The 20,840-nt window shown below is 44.8% G+C and overlaps 1 protein-coding gene across 16 annotated transcripts in view; it reads left to right on the top strand.

Annotated features, from left to right (window-relative positions):
* The window catches only part of TRAK1 (trafficking kinesin protein 1), a 195,329-nt gene that overhangs the window by 149,079 nt on the left and 25,410 nt on the right, over positions 1 to 20,840 (top strand). For all 16 annotated transcript variants that reach the window (XM_053598666.1, XM_053598665.1, XM_053598671.1 and 13 more), the window contains 8 exons: positions 6,987 to 7,103; positions 9,270 to 9,370; positions 9,978 to 10,086; positions 12,960 to 13,038; positions 14,010 to 14,140; positions 15,105 to 15,179; positions 15,780 to 15,917; positions 20,465 to 20,541. In XM_053598666.1, coding sequence (XP_053454641.1) covers positions 6,987 to 7,103; positions 9,270 to 9,370; positions 9,978 to 10,086; positions 12,960 to 13,038; positions 14,010 to 14,140; positions 15,105 to 15,179; positions 15,780 to 15,917; positions 20,465 to 20,541 — 827 coding nt within the window. The remainder of the gene's footprint in view (positions 1 to 6,986; positions 7,104 to 9,269; positions 9,371 to 9,977; positions 10,087 to 12,959; positions 13,039 to 14,009; positions 14,141 to 15,104; positions 15,180 to 15,779; positions 15,918 to 20,464; positions 20,542 to 20,840) is intronic.

Raw genomic sequence — 20,840 nt, forward strand, 5'->3', positions numbered from 1 at the left:
TATATCATCCATGTCTTCTTCTTAACATATTTTAAGTTTTTACTTACATCAGGTTATTGGAATATTATGCAGTATCAGCAAGGAAATAAGCAAAATAAGCAAAGCAAGAAAAATTTAGGAAAATGCTTAGGATTAGGTAAGCTGCTTGTGTTTTAGAGACTGTGGTTTTCTTAGCTTATCAACATTCTATTGGGAGTTGAGAATTAGGTGCTTTGAAGGCCTGTAGAAACATGAGTATGTCATGTGTTCATCCTCAGAACAGGCTAGAGTGTGGTGGGCTCTTAGTACTCGTAGAATAAGTTCCCATCCTATACACCACCCTCACCACTGAATCAGGCCTTAAGTAGAGGGGTGCTGACGTTTAAACCCATGTTTCTTCTTCTCTAGAGTCTAGAATGAGTTTGGGTCATGTGACTGCTCATTGCCATCATTCTCTGAAAAGAGAGTAGAGTAACACAAGGGACGCAGAAATTGTGTTGTTTTTACTGTTTTCAACCAGCGGGAGGACAAGGTTGAAACAGAGATAGGATCTAGGGGGACCCAGGGTTCTTATGTCTCCCCTTCCCATGTTTCTCCTTCTGAACACCCAGCATTGTCACACCCCTCTTGTAGCCCACTCCGATCCCATCTCCAGAGGGGAAGTTGGGGTTTTTTCTGCAGTGTGGCAGGGTGTCAGGGGAGGCGTTTAGGAGCCTTCTGCCTTCAGATGGTGTTTCAGGTGTGGCCACATCTTGCTGGTGTCAGCACATGGTGGGCTCACTTGGCTGATGCCACTGGCTTTTGAAAATGGTTTATTGAAGACTCCCTCCTGCTGCATTCATTTCCCCCAACGGTGCCACCCCTCTCCAGATCTTACAGAGTGTTTTTAGAACCCGCTCCTCACCTAGTGTCTTCATCAAGTCCCCTGAGAAAGGTCCTACATACATTACCCCCCCACCTTTTTTTTTTTTTTTTTAATTCTGAGGCCCGCACTAAAACTCCTAGAGCCTCAGCAGTGGGATTTTAGCTTCTCTGCGCTCCCATCTTCCTTGCAGCTGCCACCATCCCCAGCTCCCTGTGAGCACCTTGTCCTCTCCCTCGCATTCAGCTCCTCAGTGTGGCATTTGAGGCCGCTGTCTTGCTCATGACCCTGAATCCTCCTACTCCCCACGGTAACCGGGACCTGCCTCCTGCTCTCCCACCCTTGGCCGTATGTGCTGTTTGACTATCTCCATCCTTTCTCAGTCTTGCGCTGCAGGTTCCACCAGGATGTTTGAAGCTGGCCTTGACCTGGACACAGGTAGTCTGTACCCTGCCGAATACAGGAGTCATCCTGCAGTCCTGTTATTGTTCATTCTGCTGGAATGGTTAGAAGTTTTTCCAAAGCAGGGAACCTTGTTGGGCCTCCCTTCCCTCCCCCCTACCCCCAGGGTCTCTCTTTTCTTCAGGCTCTCCCTCTGTTGCTGGGGCATCATCCTAGCTCACTGAAACCTCCAGCTCCTAGGCACAAGCATTCCTCTTGCCTCGGCCTCTCTAGTAGCTAGGACTATAGACTTGCACTCCTATGCTGAGCTAATTTTTAAAATTTTCATTAGAAATAGAATCTTGCTGTATTGTTCAGGCTGGTCTTGAAATTCTGGATTCAAGTGATCCTGCCACCTCAACATCCCAAAGTCCTGAGATTACAGGTGTGAGCCTCCGCGCCCAGCTGCTGTCAGATGATTTCGCTCTTTTTGAACCTTGGACATAACAGGCCTTTGATAAAATGTCTGCCTTTGGTGTCACGCTTACTATTAGGGATGAAACTTTCCTGAGAGCTGAGTGTTGTCCTTACCATCTCATTAATTGTACAGTAGGTTCTCAGAAGCAGACACCACTGTTTCCCCCATTTTACAGTGAAGGACCTGCATCTGAGGGGACAAAAGATGCTCAAGGTTACTCAGCAGCTTTCCAACCCAGCCCCTAAGCACGGGACTCTGTTGCATCTGGCTGTTGTGTTTACTACTGTCAGTCTTTGTTAATATGGCTAGTAGCTTTTCAGTGGGACTTTCTGACCTTGAAAACATGAACTGGGCACATTTTTCTGTGGGAAGCTGCCTCCGTGAGTGTGCACTGCCTGAAGTTCAGGGCTGCAGCTGAGTCCGAGAGCTGCATGTGCAAGGATCACTTCCAAAGGAGCCGGGGACTTCAGTCCTTGGTGCCCATACAGGGTATTAAGAATTAATTCCCGCCACCCCCCTCCCAAGTTAGTTTCCTAAATAAAGAGCACGGTCTCATTTTTTTAAAAAATTGTGTTGCTGGAAAAAAATCCCAATGGGTTGGTTTCTTCATGTGCTTCTTTGTTGTGCCGTGTTTCATTTTTAAAGGGCCATCATGGTAATGGTTTGTTTATATCTCTGTGTCTCTGTTTATAGCTCGCCATTCTGTTCCTTGTCTGATAAGATTCATGCCTGAGTTACTGCCTTTCTTTGGAACTAGGCGGGTTTCCTGGTTGAAGTCTAATCACCCCAGTCACGTGACAGCCGCGCTGGCCCGGCTCTAAATTGGCTCTAGGTCTCCTCTGTTCCTTCACGTTGGTTAGCAAGCCTGCTGCTCATGGGCAGGTGGGGTGCTGGGGGATTCGAGTGTCCCAAAGCACAGCCCTTGGCCAGCGTGGAGAGCTGCTTCTGGTTTTAAGTGCTGTGCCTGCCCTGCATTGCTGCTGTTCGGAATACACCTTTGGACAAAGCTTGCCTCCTCCCCAGATGGAGAGGGTTATTCCATTGACTCTCCCCTTAGTCATGCATTTTATCCTGAAATCGGTGAATGAGATGAGTCAGCTGCTAAGAATAGGAGGCAGGCTGTTGGGAATCTCTAGTGGATGTGTCCACGCCAGTGTTTGTTGGTACAGTTATTTTAAGCAAAGCACAGCCAGCAGAGGTGAGCTCCACCTCACCTCACTTCCTGGGGAATAGAAGAACTAGTTCTCTTCATAGCTTATTTCCAAGGGCTTAAATTATTTCTTTATGGTAGAAATTCTCATTGTAGTTTAAGCCAATTATCATTAGGTAGATGTTTTCTTTTGTTTTTAGAAGTAAATATTTATCTCATGTTGGCTGGTTATAAGAAAGGGAGGTTTTTTCTTTCTTTTTTTTTTTTTTTTTTGTAGAGACAGAGTCTCACTGTACCACCCTCGGGTAGAGTGCCGTGGCGTCACACGGCTCACAGCAACCTCTAACTCTTGGGCTTACGCGATTCTCTTGCCTCAGCCTCCAGAGTAGCTGGGACTACAGGCGCCCGCCACAACGCCCGGCTATTTTTCTGTTGCAGTTTGGCCGGGGCTGGGTTTGAACCCGACACCCTCGGCATATGGGGCTGGCGCCCTACTCACTGAGCCACAGGCGCCGCCCGAAAGGGAGGTTTTTTCATTCTTACATTTCTCAAAGGGAAACCCAAACCAGCTTTAATAAAATTAGAAAAACCCTAGAGACATAATTAATAACTTTTTTATTTTTTTTTATTTCATCTATAAATATTCTTACTATAATTTCTTTTCTTTTTTTTTTCTGGGGCGCCTAATGTTCTTTATAATTACTCTAAAGATTAGATTTACAGTATAGACCAGGGGAGAGCTGGCCCTCGGAGGGGCAGGGAAAGGCCCTTGGCCTGGGTTTAGGTGTGCTAGGTAGGGTACAAGGGCTCACAGTTGAGCTCACTGCCCCACTTGTTTCTCTTCCCTGCCTATTTCCCAGTCCTCTGAGGTTCTGAGCCTTCCACATCCTTCAGGCGCTGTGGCAGTGCCTTGCCTGACCTGTCTTCACTATTCTGCTTTGTGCTTGATTTGTTGAGGTTTACAAAGTGTCTGTGCTCGTGGGAACTTAGCTTGGAAGCATGAAGGCAGTGCAGAACAACAGGTAGAGTCAGGGTTAGGGAAAAAAATTTAGGAGGTTTATACTTTGGAAAAAGGAGAGCTTTATTTCTCATAAAGGGTAGCAGCCGATGGGGTGGTCATTTTAACCTGTTCAGAAGCAGAGCCCCAGCCAGAAGCCAAGCATTCCTGCTTCAAAGGACAGACAAGAGGAACAAGATTTTATACTGAATGGGGTAGTCAAATATGCATACTCAACAAGCTGTACCAGGAGTCATGAATGTTTGTGAAGGGATATCATGCCCATTTGTAATTGTGCTTTATCTCTCCCATCCCATCATGGCTGGGACCAACTCAATTTTAAGGTGTTTCTGGGATCCCCTGGATCCCCTTGGCTGAGAGGGGTCCTTTCATTTAGCAGAGAGCTTAGGATTTGATTTTTTATTATAGTTCACATGAGGTAGTGAGCTGATGAATGTTAATGAAGCACCTGCTGGGTATTCAGTCCGAGAACTTGTTCTAGTAGAGAAATTCAGCAGGCTTGAATGAGATCTATGGTATTGCAGTTTTATTTGAGCGTGAGCCACTGAAACTGCTTGGTGCTGATTTTGAGTTGGCCCCTGGAGACTCCAATTCCAGGCTGTCCCTCACAGTTCTTCAGATGCTTTCCTCTAAATGCCATATAAACACAACTGTTGAGTCTGGGAAGTGACAGAGGGCCATGAGTAAACATGTCTTGGTAGCCTGTTGGCCAGTGTGGATAAATGCACATAGTTGAGCTTGGTTGATGGGGCAGGGTCACCACGTCCCCTTCGCTCTGTTGAGAGCACCTGTCTCACCTACCATGTTTCTTGGAGGGAGGGAGAGGGGTGATGGGGAGGCATATACTGTGGGAGTGAGTTGCTAGTGATTACGGCTCACTTGGTTTGATACCTGGCTGGCTTCTGGGATGGAAGACAACTGTCTCTCCAGGGGATAATAATACTTACCGTCCTGCAGGAAGGAGCTAAATTGTTTTCGAATCCAGACTCTTCTCAAAGTGTACTTGGACTTCAAGTTCTGTGCTCATAATTCAATGAATTGCCTATAGTTAGCAAAGGGAGGTGTGCTGCTACTGCATGGGGAAATTGGGCAGATAGATAAGGAGTTAGAAATAAAAGCTGCTTGTTCTTTTTATCATACAACTTAGTGGATAATAAAGCTATAAGATTTTCTCAAGGATATCTCAACTAGCCTGTCCCCCTCACCCTACCTCTATTTAACAGATGAGGGAACGGGACCCCAGGGATGTTCAAACAGAACCTAAACTCTCCCAGTTTAGAGTAGGATGGTTCACCCAGCGCAATGAAACTTGTCACCAAGTAAGAAACATACCTTAGGTTGTGACCTGGTGCTCACGTAGGTAAATACAAAACAATCAGAAGTTTAAACGTAGACTAATACCCTCATTATGTGGAACACACTTTGATGTTTTCAGTTCTGTGCTGTCATATTTAATTAAGACAAAATGCCAATTGCCATTACTAAATGGTTTCTCACCCTCCACTCCCAGTAGCTGGAAGAAACTAATTCTGTACTGTACCGAACCCTGTGAGGCCGGAGACATTCACCGAGAGCCACATGGGTAGTTTATAGCCCCTGTCAGATCAGAACCTAGGCTTCCTCCCCAGCCTTTTGCCTGCCCCCAATACATGCTTTTAAACTAGGTAAACAGGCTAATGAGCACACCTTTCTAAAATGACTTAGTTTTTAGACTTTTCCTCCGCTTGCCAGCTCCTCTCCTCCAAGGTGAGCAAGCTGAATCTAACCCTAGCTGCAAAGTAGTAAGGCTGCATTTGGCGCTGCTGCCTTTCCACTGTCAGGGAACATCTTTCTTCCCGCAGAGGCAGCTCTGCCTTTATAGGCCACTAAGGATTTTCCTCTGTGCACTGCTGTTGTGCTCGAGTCATGGGATCCCCCACATAAATCACCCGGAGACCACATCGGAGACCACATCCGATGCAAAAGCAAGAGGTTGTTTATTTACAAGCTCGAACCCGGGCTTCCTGGTCCTGGCAGAGGGGAGCAGAGAAGCCCCGATCTTGAAAAGGAGGGAGGTTTTAAGGGTACAGAAAGGAAAAAAAGGGAGGGGGTGTGAGGTGAGCCGCTGAGGTGAGCTGATAGGAGGTTTGGGGGACTGAGCAGTATTTGTCCTTGGCTGTCTAGAGTGCTGTTATCGCTTGGAGCAGACATTGTGTAAGAGCACGGATCATGGGGCAAGGATGGGGGTCGGGGGAGGGAGCAGGTTGCCTAACGCCTTTGGTATCCACCTACAAAATGAAGACTGAGGGACAAGATGAAGTTAGTTTTAACAAAATGGAGTTAACTTGGTCCTTACACTGCTCTGTCTAAGGATTTTCCTCTGTGCACTGCTCTGTCTTCATTGATATCTTCAGCTGAACTAACACAACATTCTGTGTCCTTAACACTGACTGTCTTTGCCTCTAAAGTTTGGCAATTTTGTGCATTCCATCTCCATTTTGAAAGTTTTTTAAATAAATAAAGTCTTTTATATACTTTTTTTATATTTTAAAGTTAAGTAGCTTTTTCTGTGTAAAAACCAAAAAAAGCATGTAATTGTCTTTCAGAGTAATTTTAAATGTTTGAGAGTAAGGAGCTCAGTAAATTCCAGCCTAAGGCATGCTAAGAAGGCTGCCTCCCTGTGTCAGCTCTTGGTTTCGTGTAAGCACACTTTAGAATTTCTGTATGTATTCATTCAATAAATAGCTGCTGAGTGAGTGTTTCCATATGCCGGGTCTTGGCAAGACAATAACTCAGCCCTCAGGAGAGATAAGTTATCAAATGACTACACAAATACTAACAACAGTTGTTGCAAATGATGTTTTTGGAAAGATTTTTCTTTTCTATAGGAACAAAGCTTTGTTTCCATTAGGTTTTAAGGTTTCCCTTCCATTGCTCGATGTCCATGTAGGCCCTGCACATTGTGTGTGCAGAGATCACTCCTCTTTTAATGGTTATCAAAAGCCAACGTGGATGGTGAATTATTAATTCCTTTGTCATTTCTAGATGTCCTTGTTTTCCTCATTCGACACTGAGCACTGTTGGCTCCCTCAGGAAGCATGGGTCTTTTGAATCCATGTTCTCCCTCTTGCCTTTATAGAAAGAACGGGATTTAGAGTTGGCTGCTCGGATCGGCCAGTCATTGTTGAAGAAGAACAAGACGCTAACCGAGAGAAACGAGCTTCTGGAAGAGCAAGTGGAACACATCAGGGAGGAGGTAAGGAGCGGGTGGCAACATTTATGGACCTGGCTGGAGGAGATGATATAACGGCGTACTGAGTCTACACCCAGGGCCTGAGCCCAGAGCTGCCTGCTCTAAAGTGGCCCCTGGAGACCCAAAGCTACCTTCCTGTGGCTCCTTGTGTTCCCTGTGGACAGGATCTGACTGGTAGGCACAGCCTTAGTCTACACTTAGTCTACAGGTCCACAGTGCCCTGCCAGCCTCAGTCCTTGTCCTCCAGGAGTCTAGATGCTATGCCTGAAGGCTGATCGAGACACACCACATTTGGCAAAAGTGCACACAGGCTCATGTGACAACCAGCAGGGGCTCCTGGGTCAGGTGTGGGCAGCTAGAGGAGGAGCCACGTTAGAAGGCCAGCTGACATGCACAGGAAAGTGGCCATTCACATTCATGATCAAAATGTAATGTTGTGCATATAAAATAGAGCCAAAAACTAGCCTGAGGTTTTCATGATAGAAATCCTATTATTTTCATGATACAACACTTGAAGAAGGACATGAAAGTTTTAGGCTTTTATCTTGAGGCCAAGGTGTAGGAGGAGTGGCACTGGACAGCTGGAGGGAATGTGGGGTGGACGGAGGAGGGAGGCTGTGGAGTTGGGAGGGGTTGCTAGAATCAGGATTACAATCTTAGAGCCAGGCCCTATTTAGCAGCTTCTTTCCTGTCACCCTAACTCTTCTTTTTGCCAGTGAATTTTAACTGTGAGGACTCTTCTCATTTCTTCTTCCTTGTTTTCTATTAGGAACTTTCTTAGTGAGAGGGGATGCTTTTGTTCATGTCTCTAAAATGTACTCAAACCTGATCCTTGTGAAAGTTTTTCTTGGTATATCATTATCAGGGTTGAATGATAATTTTAATATGATGAAGTGTGGTTGCCACTTAAGAAAAGTTTTAATCCTAGACTCTCTATAAACAATGACAAGGCAGATACTGTTGTGTTCTAGGAGATAAAGTGATACCTGCATTCTCTGACCTGAATCCTGTCTTCACGGTGACTGGGAAGAAAGCATGCTGGGTCCGCATGGCCCCCTCGGAGCCCCTTTGGAGGAGAGGGACCTGCCACATGGTTGCCACATGCAACAAATGGTTGCCCTTCGGCCTCTTCACATGCCCATTCTTGCTTAGGACATGCTTCACCTTGCACAAAAAGTGTCCTGTTTTCTAGGAGTGTGTATACCTTTTTTCCCTTGGAGAAGCTGTCCACTTGAAAATTATAGTATGTAGGCATATCATTAAATTGTCAATCTAGGTTTTGAGGCTGAACTTAGATGCTCATAGAATGGGCTTCTCCAGGGAAAACATAAGACATTCACCGAATTGTGTGGGAACATTGCAATAAACCACAGACCCCCAAGTCAAATTAGAAACAAGAAGGAATTAAAACACAATTATGATTCTTATTTGCAGCACTGGTTCTGTATTCATGAAGACTGAATGGTAAAAGGCCAAATGAAAAATTTTACAGCACAGTTTAAGTTTTGTTTAAACCTTAAGTATAAATCAGTGTGATCTGCCAAACCAACCGCAGGGGTCAATGTGGCCGGCCCCTGATGGTTGCCTCTTTTCTCCTGAAATTCTTATCTGGTGATCATTGGGTCCAGAACAAGGTCTGATCAAGCTTGGCCAGGATCCCTGCGAGGGTGTGCCACGGAAAGGGGTTTTGAGGTTGTCCAAGGGTGAGAGCAAGGGCTGATGACCTGCTCATGGTGGCCCACTCACAGCTGGCATTTCTAGAATCCTATCCGGATGTGGGATTTGGTTCTGGCAGAGGCCTCTTCTTTCTTACAGTAACATGATGTATTTCTCTGATTATTCTCCCAGCTGGGCCTCTGGCTCCTTCCAAAGCCCATGAGTGGTCTAGAGCTTTTTAGACTCCTCTCTGCTCTTCTCTGTACCATAGTAAAAATAATGAATTTAGACAGGGAGGTTGCTGCCAAAAAGTAATTGATTGTATTTTTCTCAAATGGGATCACACTCAACCCTTTGAAACCCTATTGCTTTGAATAACATGAAATCATTTAAATGCCGTCACTTTCAGTGGGAAATTTTAAAAATGTTTTCACTAAGCAGTATTTGAGCATAAGCAGGGATATTGTCACTTTTGGGAAAGCCAGTGATGGGCCCCTGACTCTGTTTGTGCAGGTGTCTCAGCTCCGGCATGAGCTGTCCATGAAAGATGAGCTGCTTCAGTTCTACACCAGCGCTGCGGAGGAGAGCGAGCCTGAGTCCATCTGCTCAACTCCGTAAGTCACCAGAGGCTGTGTTTCTAGGGGCCGGAGCACAAGATGGCCCCTGTCCCCTGGAGTCTCCTAGGCAGGGTCACCTTTGCCAGCAATGCAGGTCAGCTGCTCTCCCCCATCTCCAGACCACACACATCTGGGTTTAGATCTCGGCTCTGTGACCTACTGGCTGCCTGCTCTTAGCCAAATAAAACAGAGATATCAGAAGTACTTAGGTCGTGGGGTTATGAGCATTAATCGAGTGAATACATGGGGAGTACTTAAAATAGTTCTTGGCACACAGACTGCATTAAGAGTATAAAATAAATTCCGGACATTGTAGAATTGTATAGGCTTTAAATAGAGTTGATTCCTCCAAATTCTGAGGTGATGTGACCACTGTGTTTGTGGATAAAGGTTGGGATGTGTGTCCTAAGTGGTGGTGAGCCTGTGTGTTGAGAGGTGCTGTTTGCCTGGAGTTGGGAGAGTAGTCTGATGGGTGGGTTGTAGTTACACCTGCAAGTCTCCTGAACTTTCTTTGAAGTAGCCCTTCTCACTATCTCCATGCAGTTTCCAGGTGGGAGGAGGAAATGTCTCTCTCCCTAGATTGTGAGCATATTTTCTCCCCCAGGTTGAAGAGGAATGAGTCATCCTCTTCAGTCCAGAACTACTTCCATTTGGATTCTCTTCAGAAGAAGCTGAAAGACCTTGAAGAGGAGAACGTGGTACTTCGATCTGAGGTGAAGTCTCTCCCAGCCCCTGCCGGAAGGGTGATGGCCCCTCTTGTCTCATCTGGTGATAATAGCAATGGTCACTGGGCCATTCGATAGTGTGTGAAAGAACTGCACAGTGTGGCCAGGTATTGCCTGCCAGCACTGCATGTACCTTCCGGGCTGGGGCAGATGAGCTCGGTGAATTATGCAGTGCCTGGTGGACTGGGCAGAAGCTCCAGTGGTGAGCTTCCCACGGCATAGTCTCCACCTCTGACCATAGCACCTGTCAAACCCAGCCCTGTTTCCATGTCACTGCATATCAGCTGTGCTCCGAGGAAATGGTACACAGGAACTTGGAGCCATTCTTTCTTTTTTTTTTTTTCTTTCCAATAGCATTTACTTTTATTCATTCATGTTTAAGTCACCTGAAATGATATCTGTTGCATTTAAATGCTCATTAATGTAAATGGCTGAACAAATCCATTTCAATGGATACTCAATATCCCACATAGATAAGTCACGTCAACACAGCTTCATGACAAGTCTCACACCAAAACAGTACTTTATTTTGAAAATTTTGACCCATTATTACTCCCGTGTTATTTTTTTTTCAGCTGTCGAGTGTACAAGGTGAAGAAAAATTTTAAGACGGGGGCTGCACCTGGAAAATAAACTTCTTAAACTCCACACACACGCTTCAAAACTGCTGGGTCCTAAGTCCATCTATGAACTCCAGGGCTGCCAGTATCATGTGCAGCACATTAAAGCTACACTATCCAAATAGCTTATTAATTCTGCATAAATCAGGTCAAGCAATGTGTCAACCTGGAACAGACTGTGCACTTTAACTGAACATGGCAAAATATTCACTCTTTTGAACTTTACATCGTTTGATGTCAAACAATGGAGCAAATCCCAACAGTATATACAAAAAACAGCTTTGCATTTACAAAATATTGTTTCCCATACTGATGAATCCAGGCAGCTAACTCATTGGTTTATGCAACTTTATTGACGAAAAATAAATCAATTACTAGCAGAGCTATTAATTGATCACTCATCCATTGACAACTTGCATCATTTATTCAGTGCTATATTAAACAGTGTATTGGAAGATAGATTAACTAATAGCTCCAAGCCTCCTAACAATTTAAATGAAAATTACAAAATGTTTGAGACCCTATTTTGGAATACAAAGGGTGTTTGACTTCCAATTTCCATTCTCTGTAGAACAAGAACGGGTCATTCCTTTATTTATTGACATGCATAAAATACATCACATTTTCTGTTCTGCTGATGCTATAAATTCAATACCAGTTCTCCAGCCACATCAGTTATGAGCATAAAGTATATCATGTAAACTCAAATCTCTAACAGTGGAAGGCTTAAACAAGAATGGAAGCTGCCTTAATAATGCTGCTTCTTTTGATGTGACAACTGAGCATCCATCTCCCTCCCCCTCAGGTGATTTCTTCAGCATGTTAGAGCAATGAGGAATGGTTTTAGTCTCATAATGGAGCCATTATTTCTTAAACAATTAACTTGAAGAGGTTGGATTGAGGCAACTTGGGGACTCATGCTTCTGAGTATCTTATTGGCTATGCATTGTGCCAGGCTCTTGGCCCACATGATTTTTTTCCTTACGTCTTCACAGCAAGGCTTTACAGCTGGTTAGTGTGATTCTCATTTATAGTGAGAAAAATGGGCTTCCAGGCTGGTGGGTGTTTTGATATTCCCAAAGTCATGCAGCTTAATAAATGACAAAGCCAGGATTTGTAATTCTATGATTCTAAGTGCCACGTTTCTCCCCTGCACCCACTTCCCCTCTCTAGAAACACTGATGCAGGCAGACGTAGCACTGTTTTAATTACTGGTGTGTTCATGCTCTCCAACCAAAAGTGTGGTATGTGGCTGAATGGCCCTGTTGTCAGGTGTGAGCTGGCCCTGGGATCCCTGAAGTCCCCCAGCAGGACACATTGGCCACATTGAACTTGTCCACATGTTGGCAAGATCTTCACAAGCAAGACACTCTCCTGCATGTCTACTCTCTTAGACCTCACCTCTTCTGGCCCCTTGTTTACTGATGGGAAGCACAAACCCACACTGACCAAGAAGGTCGCCCTGGTTTCCTCTGCCAGCCAGTAGCTGCCCCAGGCAGATGTTCCGGTCTCAGGTCCCCAGCAACTCAGCCTCTGTCAAAATCTTCACCCAAAGCAGCTGAAGGGATATGACCCCAGCAGCAGACTCCTGCCACCTCACCTCTGTTCCCAGAAGCGTAGTGAATCTCTGGGGCAGGGACCCAAGGGCTGAAAGACACCTTTTCTTTAACTGGGGCACTTTCTTTGAGCCTTCCGATCTCTGCTTTCTCGCCTTTTTAGTGAGGTATAAGCTGTCCAGAGTCCTGAAACCGGGCCCTTAATTTTTTTATGCTTTTGTGCTGCACCTTGCTGTTACTAAGCTGAACACACGGGTTTAATTCCAACTCAGAACCTCTTACATAGATCAGTTCCTGGCAAATAGTAGTGACTTGGTAAATGTTAGCCGGTTCTTGTGTGGTTATCCTTAGGATGCCTGCTGTAGGCAAGGCAGTGACCTAGGTGCTGTGAGGGTCTCCAGTGTGTCCAAATGTACCGACTAGGACAGATGGACTCAATGGCTGTGCTCACAGTGTTCATGGGAGCCAGGTGTACAGCTCTCCTGCCCAGTGCTCTGTGTGTCGCCCTCTAGTAGAAGGCATTTTCAGCTTTTCTGCTCTAAAGGTACCTGTTCATTAACTAAGCAAGGAATTCAGATTTACTTTCTGTATTTGGGGGTAGGTGAGTGCTGCTCCGTGCCTCAGCCCTCGCCTGCCCACCAGTCCAGGTGTGATGTGGGACTCTGACCCGGGGTCTTGTCCGCAGGCCTCCCAGCTGAAGACTGAGACCATCACCTACGAGGAGAAGGAGCAGCAGCTGGTCAACGACTGCGTGAAGGAGCTGCGTACGTTCCCAGCCTGCCCTCCCCGCTTCCCACTCCCTCTTTTTACTTTCTCGCATCTGCCATCATTATGACTGGACAGGGTTGCCTCCCCCTGATAAGTGCAGTCCCCCTGCCAGCAGCATTTTTATTAAAACCAGAGGCCTCCCTGACCTCGTGTGGCACCTCCCTCCTCGTTTATGAATTGGATGAATTGGATGCTAGGTTGTTAGCCTCATATTATCTCAATTTCTGGCCGAGATGAACATTTAATTTTGATTTTTGGCTTTCTACTATAATATTGCCCAGCTACAGAAACTTGTGTTGAAGATGTGGAAAAACTGCTTACTGCTAGTAATTTGATTTGCCCAAGTTGAGGGCAAGGTTCTCAGCTTTGCAAATAAATACTTCTCCCCACCCTCTCCATTATGAATTTACAAGTTAAGGCAAAAGGGCAACATACTAAGTAAATGAAACACACCCCACATTCAGATCTAGTTAAATGAGTTGTGGCTATGAACACAGGTTGGAAACAAAAACCTCAGAGGAATGGAATTGCACTATACCCATCATCGTCTTTCTAGAACAGGGTACAGCAGGGGTTCCTGTTAGTGATATAGGTTTGCTCATGTGTAGAACGTGGAGGTTTTACTAACCACGCCTGTGTTTGGTGTAGCACCTCCTGGCTGACTCCTGGCCGCTGCCTCATTTGGTCAGTGGGGTTGGGCTCCCACACCAAGTCCAGGAGCGACAGCCAGGGGGCCAGGTTCCTTTTTATGACTGGTTGAGCCCCAAAGAAGGCGCTTGGCTTCCCCGTGCAGCAAAGTGGTTGTAGTGAGTTTGTTCTTCCTGCACTCTGTCCATTCCTCCCCATGTCTTGTAATAAAGATGGTTTTTCCTGTGCAAACCACAAAGAAAACAACTCTCTGGGTCTGCATATGTGGTTTTCTGACTTCTATGATTATTGTTTTTTTTTTTTTTTTTTTTTGTCAAAGGAGATGCCAACGTCCAGATTGCCAGTATCTCAGAGGAATTGGCCAAGAAAACGGAAGATGCTGCCCGACAGCAAGAGGAGATCACACACCTGCTGTCACAAATCGTTGATTTGCAGAAAAAGGCAAAAGCTGTAAGGCATTTCTCTGGCTGATCTGATACAAGAGTGGCCATGCTGTGATCGGAAAGGAACATTTACTCCAGTAGACAGTGCCGCTTAGTTTCATATCTTAGGATTTGTGCTGCCCCTGTGGAGAAAAATCTTAGTAGATTCAACGATATAAAACTGGTTGCCCTGAATTGGTGAGGGGTTTTACTTGTGGCCACTTATCTCGTAAGAATAAGGTGCAATTATTAGAATTATAATTAATAGAATTCATTAAAAGGATGCTATAAATACAGAGTTTTATCATTTAACTTGTATGTGTAGTCTAGTATTTGCTTTTTCTTTGTTTGTTTTGTTTATTTGAGGCTGAGTTTTACTCTGTCACCTTGGGTAGCATGTTGTGGCATCACAGCTCACAACAACCTCAAACTCTTGGACTCAAGCAATCTTTATGCCTCAGCCTTTTGAGTAGCTGAGACTACAGGCATCTGCCACAATGCCCGACTATTTTGTCTATTTTTAGTAGAGATGGGGTCTTGCTCTTTCTCAGGCTGGTCTCAAACTCCTGAGCTCAGGAAATCCACCTGAATAGGTCTCCCAGGCTGCTAGAATTACAGGCATGAACCACCATGCCCAGCCTAGTATTTGTTTTTATACAATGTTTTGCAATAAAACAATATCCCTTTTAGGTAAGATGAAGCAACAGAATCAATTTAGTTTCTCATATTAGGCCTTTGCTATTGGCATGAGATGAAAAGCTTACAGAGAGCTTTGGAGGTTGGAGGGTAGATGGGCTATGGAGAATGCATATGGATGCACATGGAAAGACTTTCCTTTCAAAATTACATAAAAGGCAAAATTCTACTCCAATATAAGATAAACATCTTGTAGAAAGTGATAAAATCACAGTAGATCAAGGAAATAGAGGGGGAAAGTAGGCTTTACTTAAAAGATCAGCTTAGAAAATGATTTATCTTTAATCACATTTTAGTGCACGGTGGAAAACGAAGAACTTGTCCAGCACCTGGGAGCTGCTAAGGATGCCCAGCGGCAGCTCACGGCTGAAGTAAGTGTCTCTCCCTCGTTTCTCCAGGGCCTCTGATTGCAGTGAAGGCAGATCAGCCTCCCTTGACAGCTTTGGTCATGTCCATCTTAACCGTTTTCATATTGAATTTAATTTCATCTTTACTGGTGAGATAATTCTCAGTTGTACCTTGATTCTGTGCTTCCTGGTGCTATTTCTGGGTATGAGCACCTAGGAGGCTGGACTGTACATCTGCTGAGCCTGGCATGCACAGGTGTTCAGTAAATGTTCAAATACGTGAAACAACCAACACAGAGCACCATGTGAAAGGAGTCCCATTCACAGATGTGGCTTCATATAAGAGTGGGGAGATTTGCCTTTTTTTTTTGTTTAAGGTTGATTTTTATCTCCGTTGCCCATTGGTTAGTATTTATAAAGATTTATGAGCCTGTAAGCTTGTCCCAAATCTAAGGAAAAGTGAGCCTTGAGGACTCTGGCAACAGGCCCATAGGTTGGTGGTTCCCCGGGGTGCCAGGGACTGTATGAGATTGCCTGTGGCCCTGGCCTTCAGGTAGACGGGCATGTGTGCAGCTGGGTGCTCAGGAGATCCTGACCCTCCTCATCTTTCCTGGTCTTCTGCAGCTGCGTGAGCTGGAGGACAAATATGCAGAGTGCATGGAGATGCTTCATGAGGCGCAGGAGGAGCTGAAGAACCTCCGGAATAAAACCATGCCCAACACCACCTCCCGGCGCTACCATTCCCTGGGCCTGTTTCCCATGGTCAGCTGGTGATTTCTTCCTAACTGGAGGGCAGCAGGGGCCCTGATGCTGGGAAGATGGCCTCTGGCAGGGAGTTAGGTCTTTATAGTTAGCCTCTCATAGCTCTACATCCCTCTAAATCTGTCATCTTTCTACTCCTGAAGATAAATTGAGTAGGAACCTCAGATATTTAGAAGATGTGATTTATACAGGTTCAACATCCCCAGTCTGAAATATGAAATGCTCCAGAATCTAAAACTTTTCAAACATCAACATGATGCTCAAAGGAAGCATTCATTTTGGATTTCAGACTTTTGGATTAGGGATGCTCTAAGTGGAATACATTCTGGAAATATTCCAAAATCCAAAAAAACCCATAATCCAAAACACGATTGGTCCCAGGCATTTCAGGTGAGGGATGCTCAACCTGTACCTAGTTTTCTTTTGACCTTGTTAGAGGTGTGCTGTTTTAGCCTCACAAGTACATTCCAGAATTCCTAAAGTGCCTATACGGTTTTCCTGATTTTCTGTCAGCTTAGTAATCATTCTTTTGGTAGCTTTCAGAATCTATGATCTGAAAAAAAAATTTCTCTCTGTGCTTGCGTTAGTAATTTTATATTTTTCATATTATTTCTCCACAACTTAATTTTTTTAGCCCTGGTCTGATTTGTTTCATGTTTGGGTTTTGGGAGAACATTGTTGAGAAAGGGATTTTCCAGGAGGCTATTCTCCTTTGAGAAGTTGGGCAGCATAGACTGAGTCAAATGTTACAGGGGTATGTGCTTACTAGTCTTATTTTCTATGAGACTACGCCCCTTGAAGGTAGGGACCAGATCTTATTTATAACATATTCCCCTCTTGAAATTCTCTTTACCGTGGTGCATCTTACAAGGGTATATGTGAATCCTAGTAAATGTGGAATGTAAAGGTCTTAGCAAAATAACTAAGAAAATGCTACAAAAGCTATGTTAACTAATGTGATGAAAATGTGTCAAACGATATATGAACCAAGTGTATGGTGCCCCATGATCATACTAATGTACACAGCTATGGTTTAATAAAAAAAAAAAAAAATTCTCTTTACCTACCACAGTGCTTAGTATGTTGTAGAATTGCAGACGCTTGGTAGATACTACATTTAGATGGATGGTTAGATGGACAAACGGGTAGATGGCTTGAAGAGCCAACTCCCTACAACTACTTTGTATTCAGGCTTGTTTCTGTGGTTTGATGAAATACCAAATTCTCTCTGAAGAGAGTAGAGCTTTTGAGAGACACTCCCCAAATGAGATAGGAGTGGATAGCTTTAAAAAGGTTTGTGAAATTTGATCCCTTCTGAATTTGACCCTTTCCTTGGTGTACTCTTTTTCTTCAGCCTCCCATTGCTACCCACGGCAGGTACTTGCCCCCACCCCTACTCCTTGTCTGGCTCACTTTCCCTAAATCACGATCTCTTTGCTTTTGCACCTCGAAATCAGGCTAGAACTTTCTCTATCTTAACTTGGTTGAAATTTAAGAAAAACCAAAAAGATACATAGTGAGCTTTTCAAAGGGTGATCCAGTGATTCTAGGAATTCCAGTCCCCCTTGTGCTCTGATCTAGCACTGCCTACACCCAGTTCACACTGGCCTGTGTAGCATTGCAGGCCTCCTGCCCAGGGTCTTTCCTTCCTGGCTTCTCATCTTGGTTTAGGGAACACCTGGGGCCCTATCATTATTTGGGGTACCTAGGACTCACTGCACTGTTTTACCCATTCCCAAGGACAAACCTGTCTTTGAAAACTAAACCATTGCATGGGAAAAGCTGAATTGAAATTTTGCATTCAGGGATTTTCAGCTTTTATATTTGCTTAGGGAAAGCCTTTTATTTGCCTTTTTCTGTTGCTATTGGCATAGCCCAGCTTTTAAAGATGGCTATTTTAAAAGTGCATTATGCATTAAAGGTATTTAAAGCAATCTAAAGATTGCACCGTGCAAATGCCCAGATCTGCCTCTTTTGCTCCCAATTATCCTACTTGCTGAAGAAAACAGTGAATTATAGTTTTTGCTCAACTATGTTCCCACATCTCTTGCCTTATGGCAGGAGTTCTTAATCTGGGATCCACAGACTGAATTCAGGGGGCCTGTGAACTTTGAGGGAAAATTCTGTCTCTTATTTTCATTATTCTTTAACCATATCCAGTACAAGCCACAGTGATATTAGCACTACCTGTAAGTCTGTGGCTAGCATCTAGGGCAACGGTATTTTCAGAGCACAGATGCCTCAAGGTACCTCTGATGCTCACCTCAACTTTAAAATGACAGTAATTGCCAGTCCAGGTATCTATATCATAAATGACGTTGTGTTGATATAATCGTCTTCTTTTGTAACCCTAATAATGCATTTAAAAATATTATCCTGAGAAGGGGTCCACAGGCTTCCCCAGACTGCCAGAGGGGAGTGGGTCATGGCCCAGAAAAGTCACAGAACCTGTTAGGGACTTTATCCCAGTACTGCTTTGAAATTACCTTAGTTCCATAGGGAATTAGTTCCAGGACTCCCTGCAGATACCAAACTCCCCAGATACCCAAGTCCCTGATGTAAAACGGCTTAGTATTTCCATATAATCTATGCATATCCTCCCATATACTTTAAACCATCCCTACATTCCTTACAATACCTAACATACAAAGTAAATACTATGTAAACAGTTGTTATACCGTATTGGTTTCTTATTTGTATTATTATTATTATTTTGTTTTTTTCAAATTTCCCATCTGAGGTTAGTTGAATCCAAAGTTCTGGAACCCATGGATAGGAAGAGCTGGCTGTAGAAATTTGATATCTCATTTTTCTTAAGGTGTATGACGTTCCCTTCCTTGTTATTCTTCAGGATTCCAAATGTAAATTATATGGTGAATAACAGTATTAAGAAAAAGAAGCTGACTTAAAAAGATCTTGGACTCACCTAGGGAAGCCCTTTACCAGACTTATGTTTAATGACAACCTGTGGGTAACAATTACTTTAAAAAATGCATATTTATGAATAAGAATTAACAACAAGCCACTTGATTGACCGGGCTTCCCACTAGCTTCTCTGGAGCCACCTCACTCGGCTGGCTCTCGCCTCCAGAGTCAGCATCCCTGTGGACTGTGGGGCCAGGAGGTAGATGCTCTGGAGACCCCATGTGCTGTGTGCTGGGGAGCCACTGGCCACCTGTGGCCATGTAAATTTAAATCAGTTAAAGTGAAATACAGCTAAGAATTCAGATCTTTAGTCACACCAGGCACATTTCAAGTGCTCACTAGCCACCCATGATAGTGGCTCCCATAAGTACTTATGTCCAAGTGACAGGACAAGTCGCAGGAAGGTTGTGTTGGTTGATGCGGATTTAGCTTGTCCCTTTGGATTGTCCTAATAGGCGTCCTCCTTTGGTGCTCAGCAGGTACTTTCTGGACATGCTTGGTCCTAGGGCACCCACCTGCGTTGTGTGGGGGATCGTTTTTTAGGTTCTGCCTCATATGGTGAGCAAGGTTGGGTGTTACAGAAGAGGGGGCATCCACCGGGCAGCCTTCATTGTTGGTCCCTCTCCCCTCTTTAAACCAGTTTGCCATTGGTAGTGGTATTAGTGAGTCTCACTCAGGACCTGGCCCATTGGTGAAGTGAGAAGCCGTCAATGATTGGCCTTCCCCTGACCCACAAAGTGCACAGCCTTGCTGGAGAGAGAAATAATTGCACTGTTCAGAAAAATAGCAAAGACTTCTTGTGTTTTGTGTCTGCGAGGAAACACAAGATTCCTAGTGGGTTCCTGGGCAGGTTGTTAAAAAGTGAGGGGCCATGGATAGTTGGGAGAGGAACTTGCCTTGCAGGAGGCCAGGGTAAACCAGAGCAGAGTCCTTGAGATGACAGTGCCCATGACTCAGGTGAGGGGCCATGGATAGTTGGGAGAGGAACTTGCCTTGCAGGAGGCCAGGGTAAACCAGAGCAGAGGCCTTGAGATGACAGTACCCATGACTCAGGTGCTGCACATAGAGCTGTTCTTTCAGCACAGACCCAGAGTGCCCTTTACCAGTGGGGCATACTTGCCTAAGAGCCAAAGTTGGAAGGCCGTGCTCTAGTCTGTATGCTAGAATCCAGGATGAGCCATGGGGTGTGGCAGACCCCATAAACAGCAGGCCTCAGCATGGCCTCAGCACACATGTCACTGTGCATAAGCTCAGAGGTATTTGGAAGTTCACCTGTCCCCATCATTCTGAACAACACCCTTGCCCTTATAAGTTCTCCATCCCTCCTTGTAACCACAGTTACAGTCCTGTGATTTGGCCAAGGGAACACAGGATTTGCTTTCAGACACTTAGCTGCGTGTGATTTAGGAGCGTGATGGTGTGGCTACACTTAGAGTCTGCCTTGGCCATTGTACAGCCAGGATCTCTCACAATAGAGGAAGGTGTTAATCTTGTGTTGTGGGATATCTTTGTGCTTCTGGTGGGTCCATTTAGTATCCATGGCACACCTGGCTGCATACTTCTTTTAGAGACAGGGCATTTGAATTGCTGTTTATTTGACATGTGTCTTCTGGCTTTTCCAGGACTCCTTGGCAGCAGAGATCGAGGGAACAATGCGCAAGGAACTGCAGCTGGAAGAGCCTGAGTCTCCAGACATCACGTACGGCCAGTTTTTGTGGTTCTGAGCTCCTCAGAGACCAACCAACTTGTGACCTTCGGTGTTCAAAAAACTAGCAATGTTTGGGCCTCAGACACCAACAGCGATGACTCTGGTCCTTTCACAGCTGACATCACCTAACTCCTCCTATTAGGTTTTAAAGACAAATTATAAACTTCCAGAAAGTTCCAGAAAAGGAGAGATGTATTTCCCATCTCTCTTAACACAAGCTCCATCTTGACATAGTTGCACATTTTTATCTGTTCTTCCAGTAGAAAACATTTTACTTTAAAAAATAATTT

The sequence above is a fragment of the Nycticebus coucang genome, chromosome 8, assembly GCF_027406575.1.
Source record: "Nycticebus coucang isolate mNycCou1 chromosome 8, mNycCou1.pri, whole genome shotgun sequence".
Lineage (NCBI taxonomy): Eukaryota > Metazoa > Chordata > Mammalia > Primates > Lorisidae > Nycticebus > Nycticebus coucang.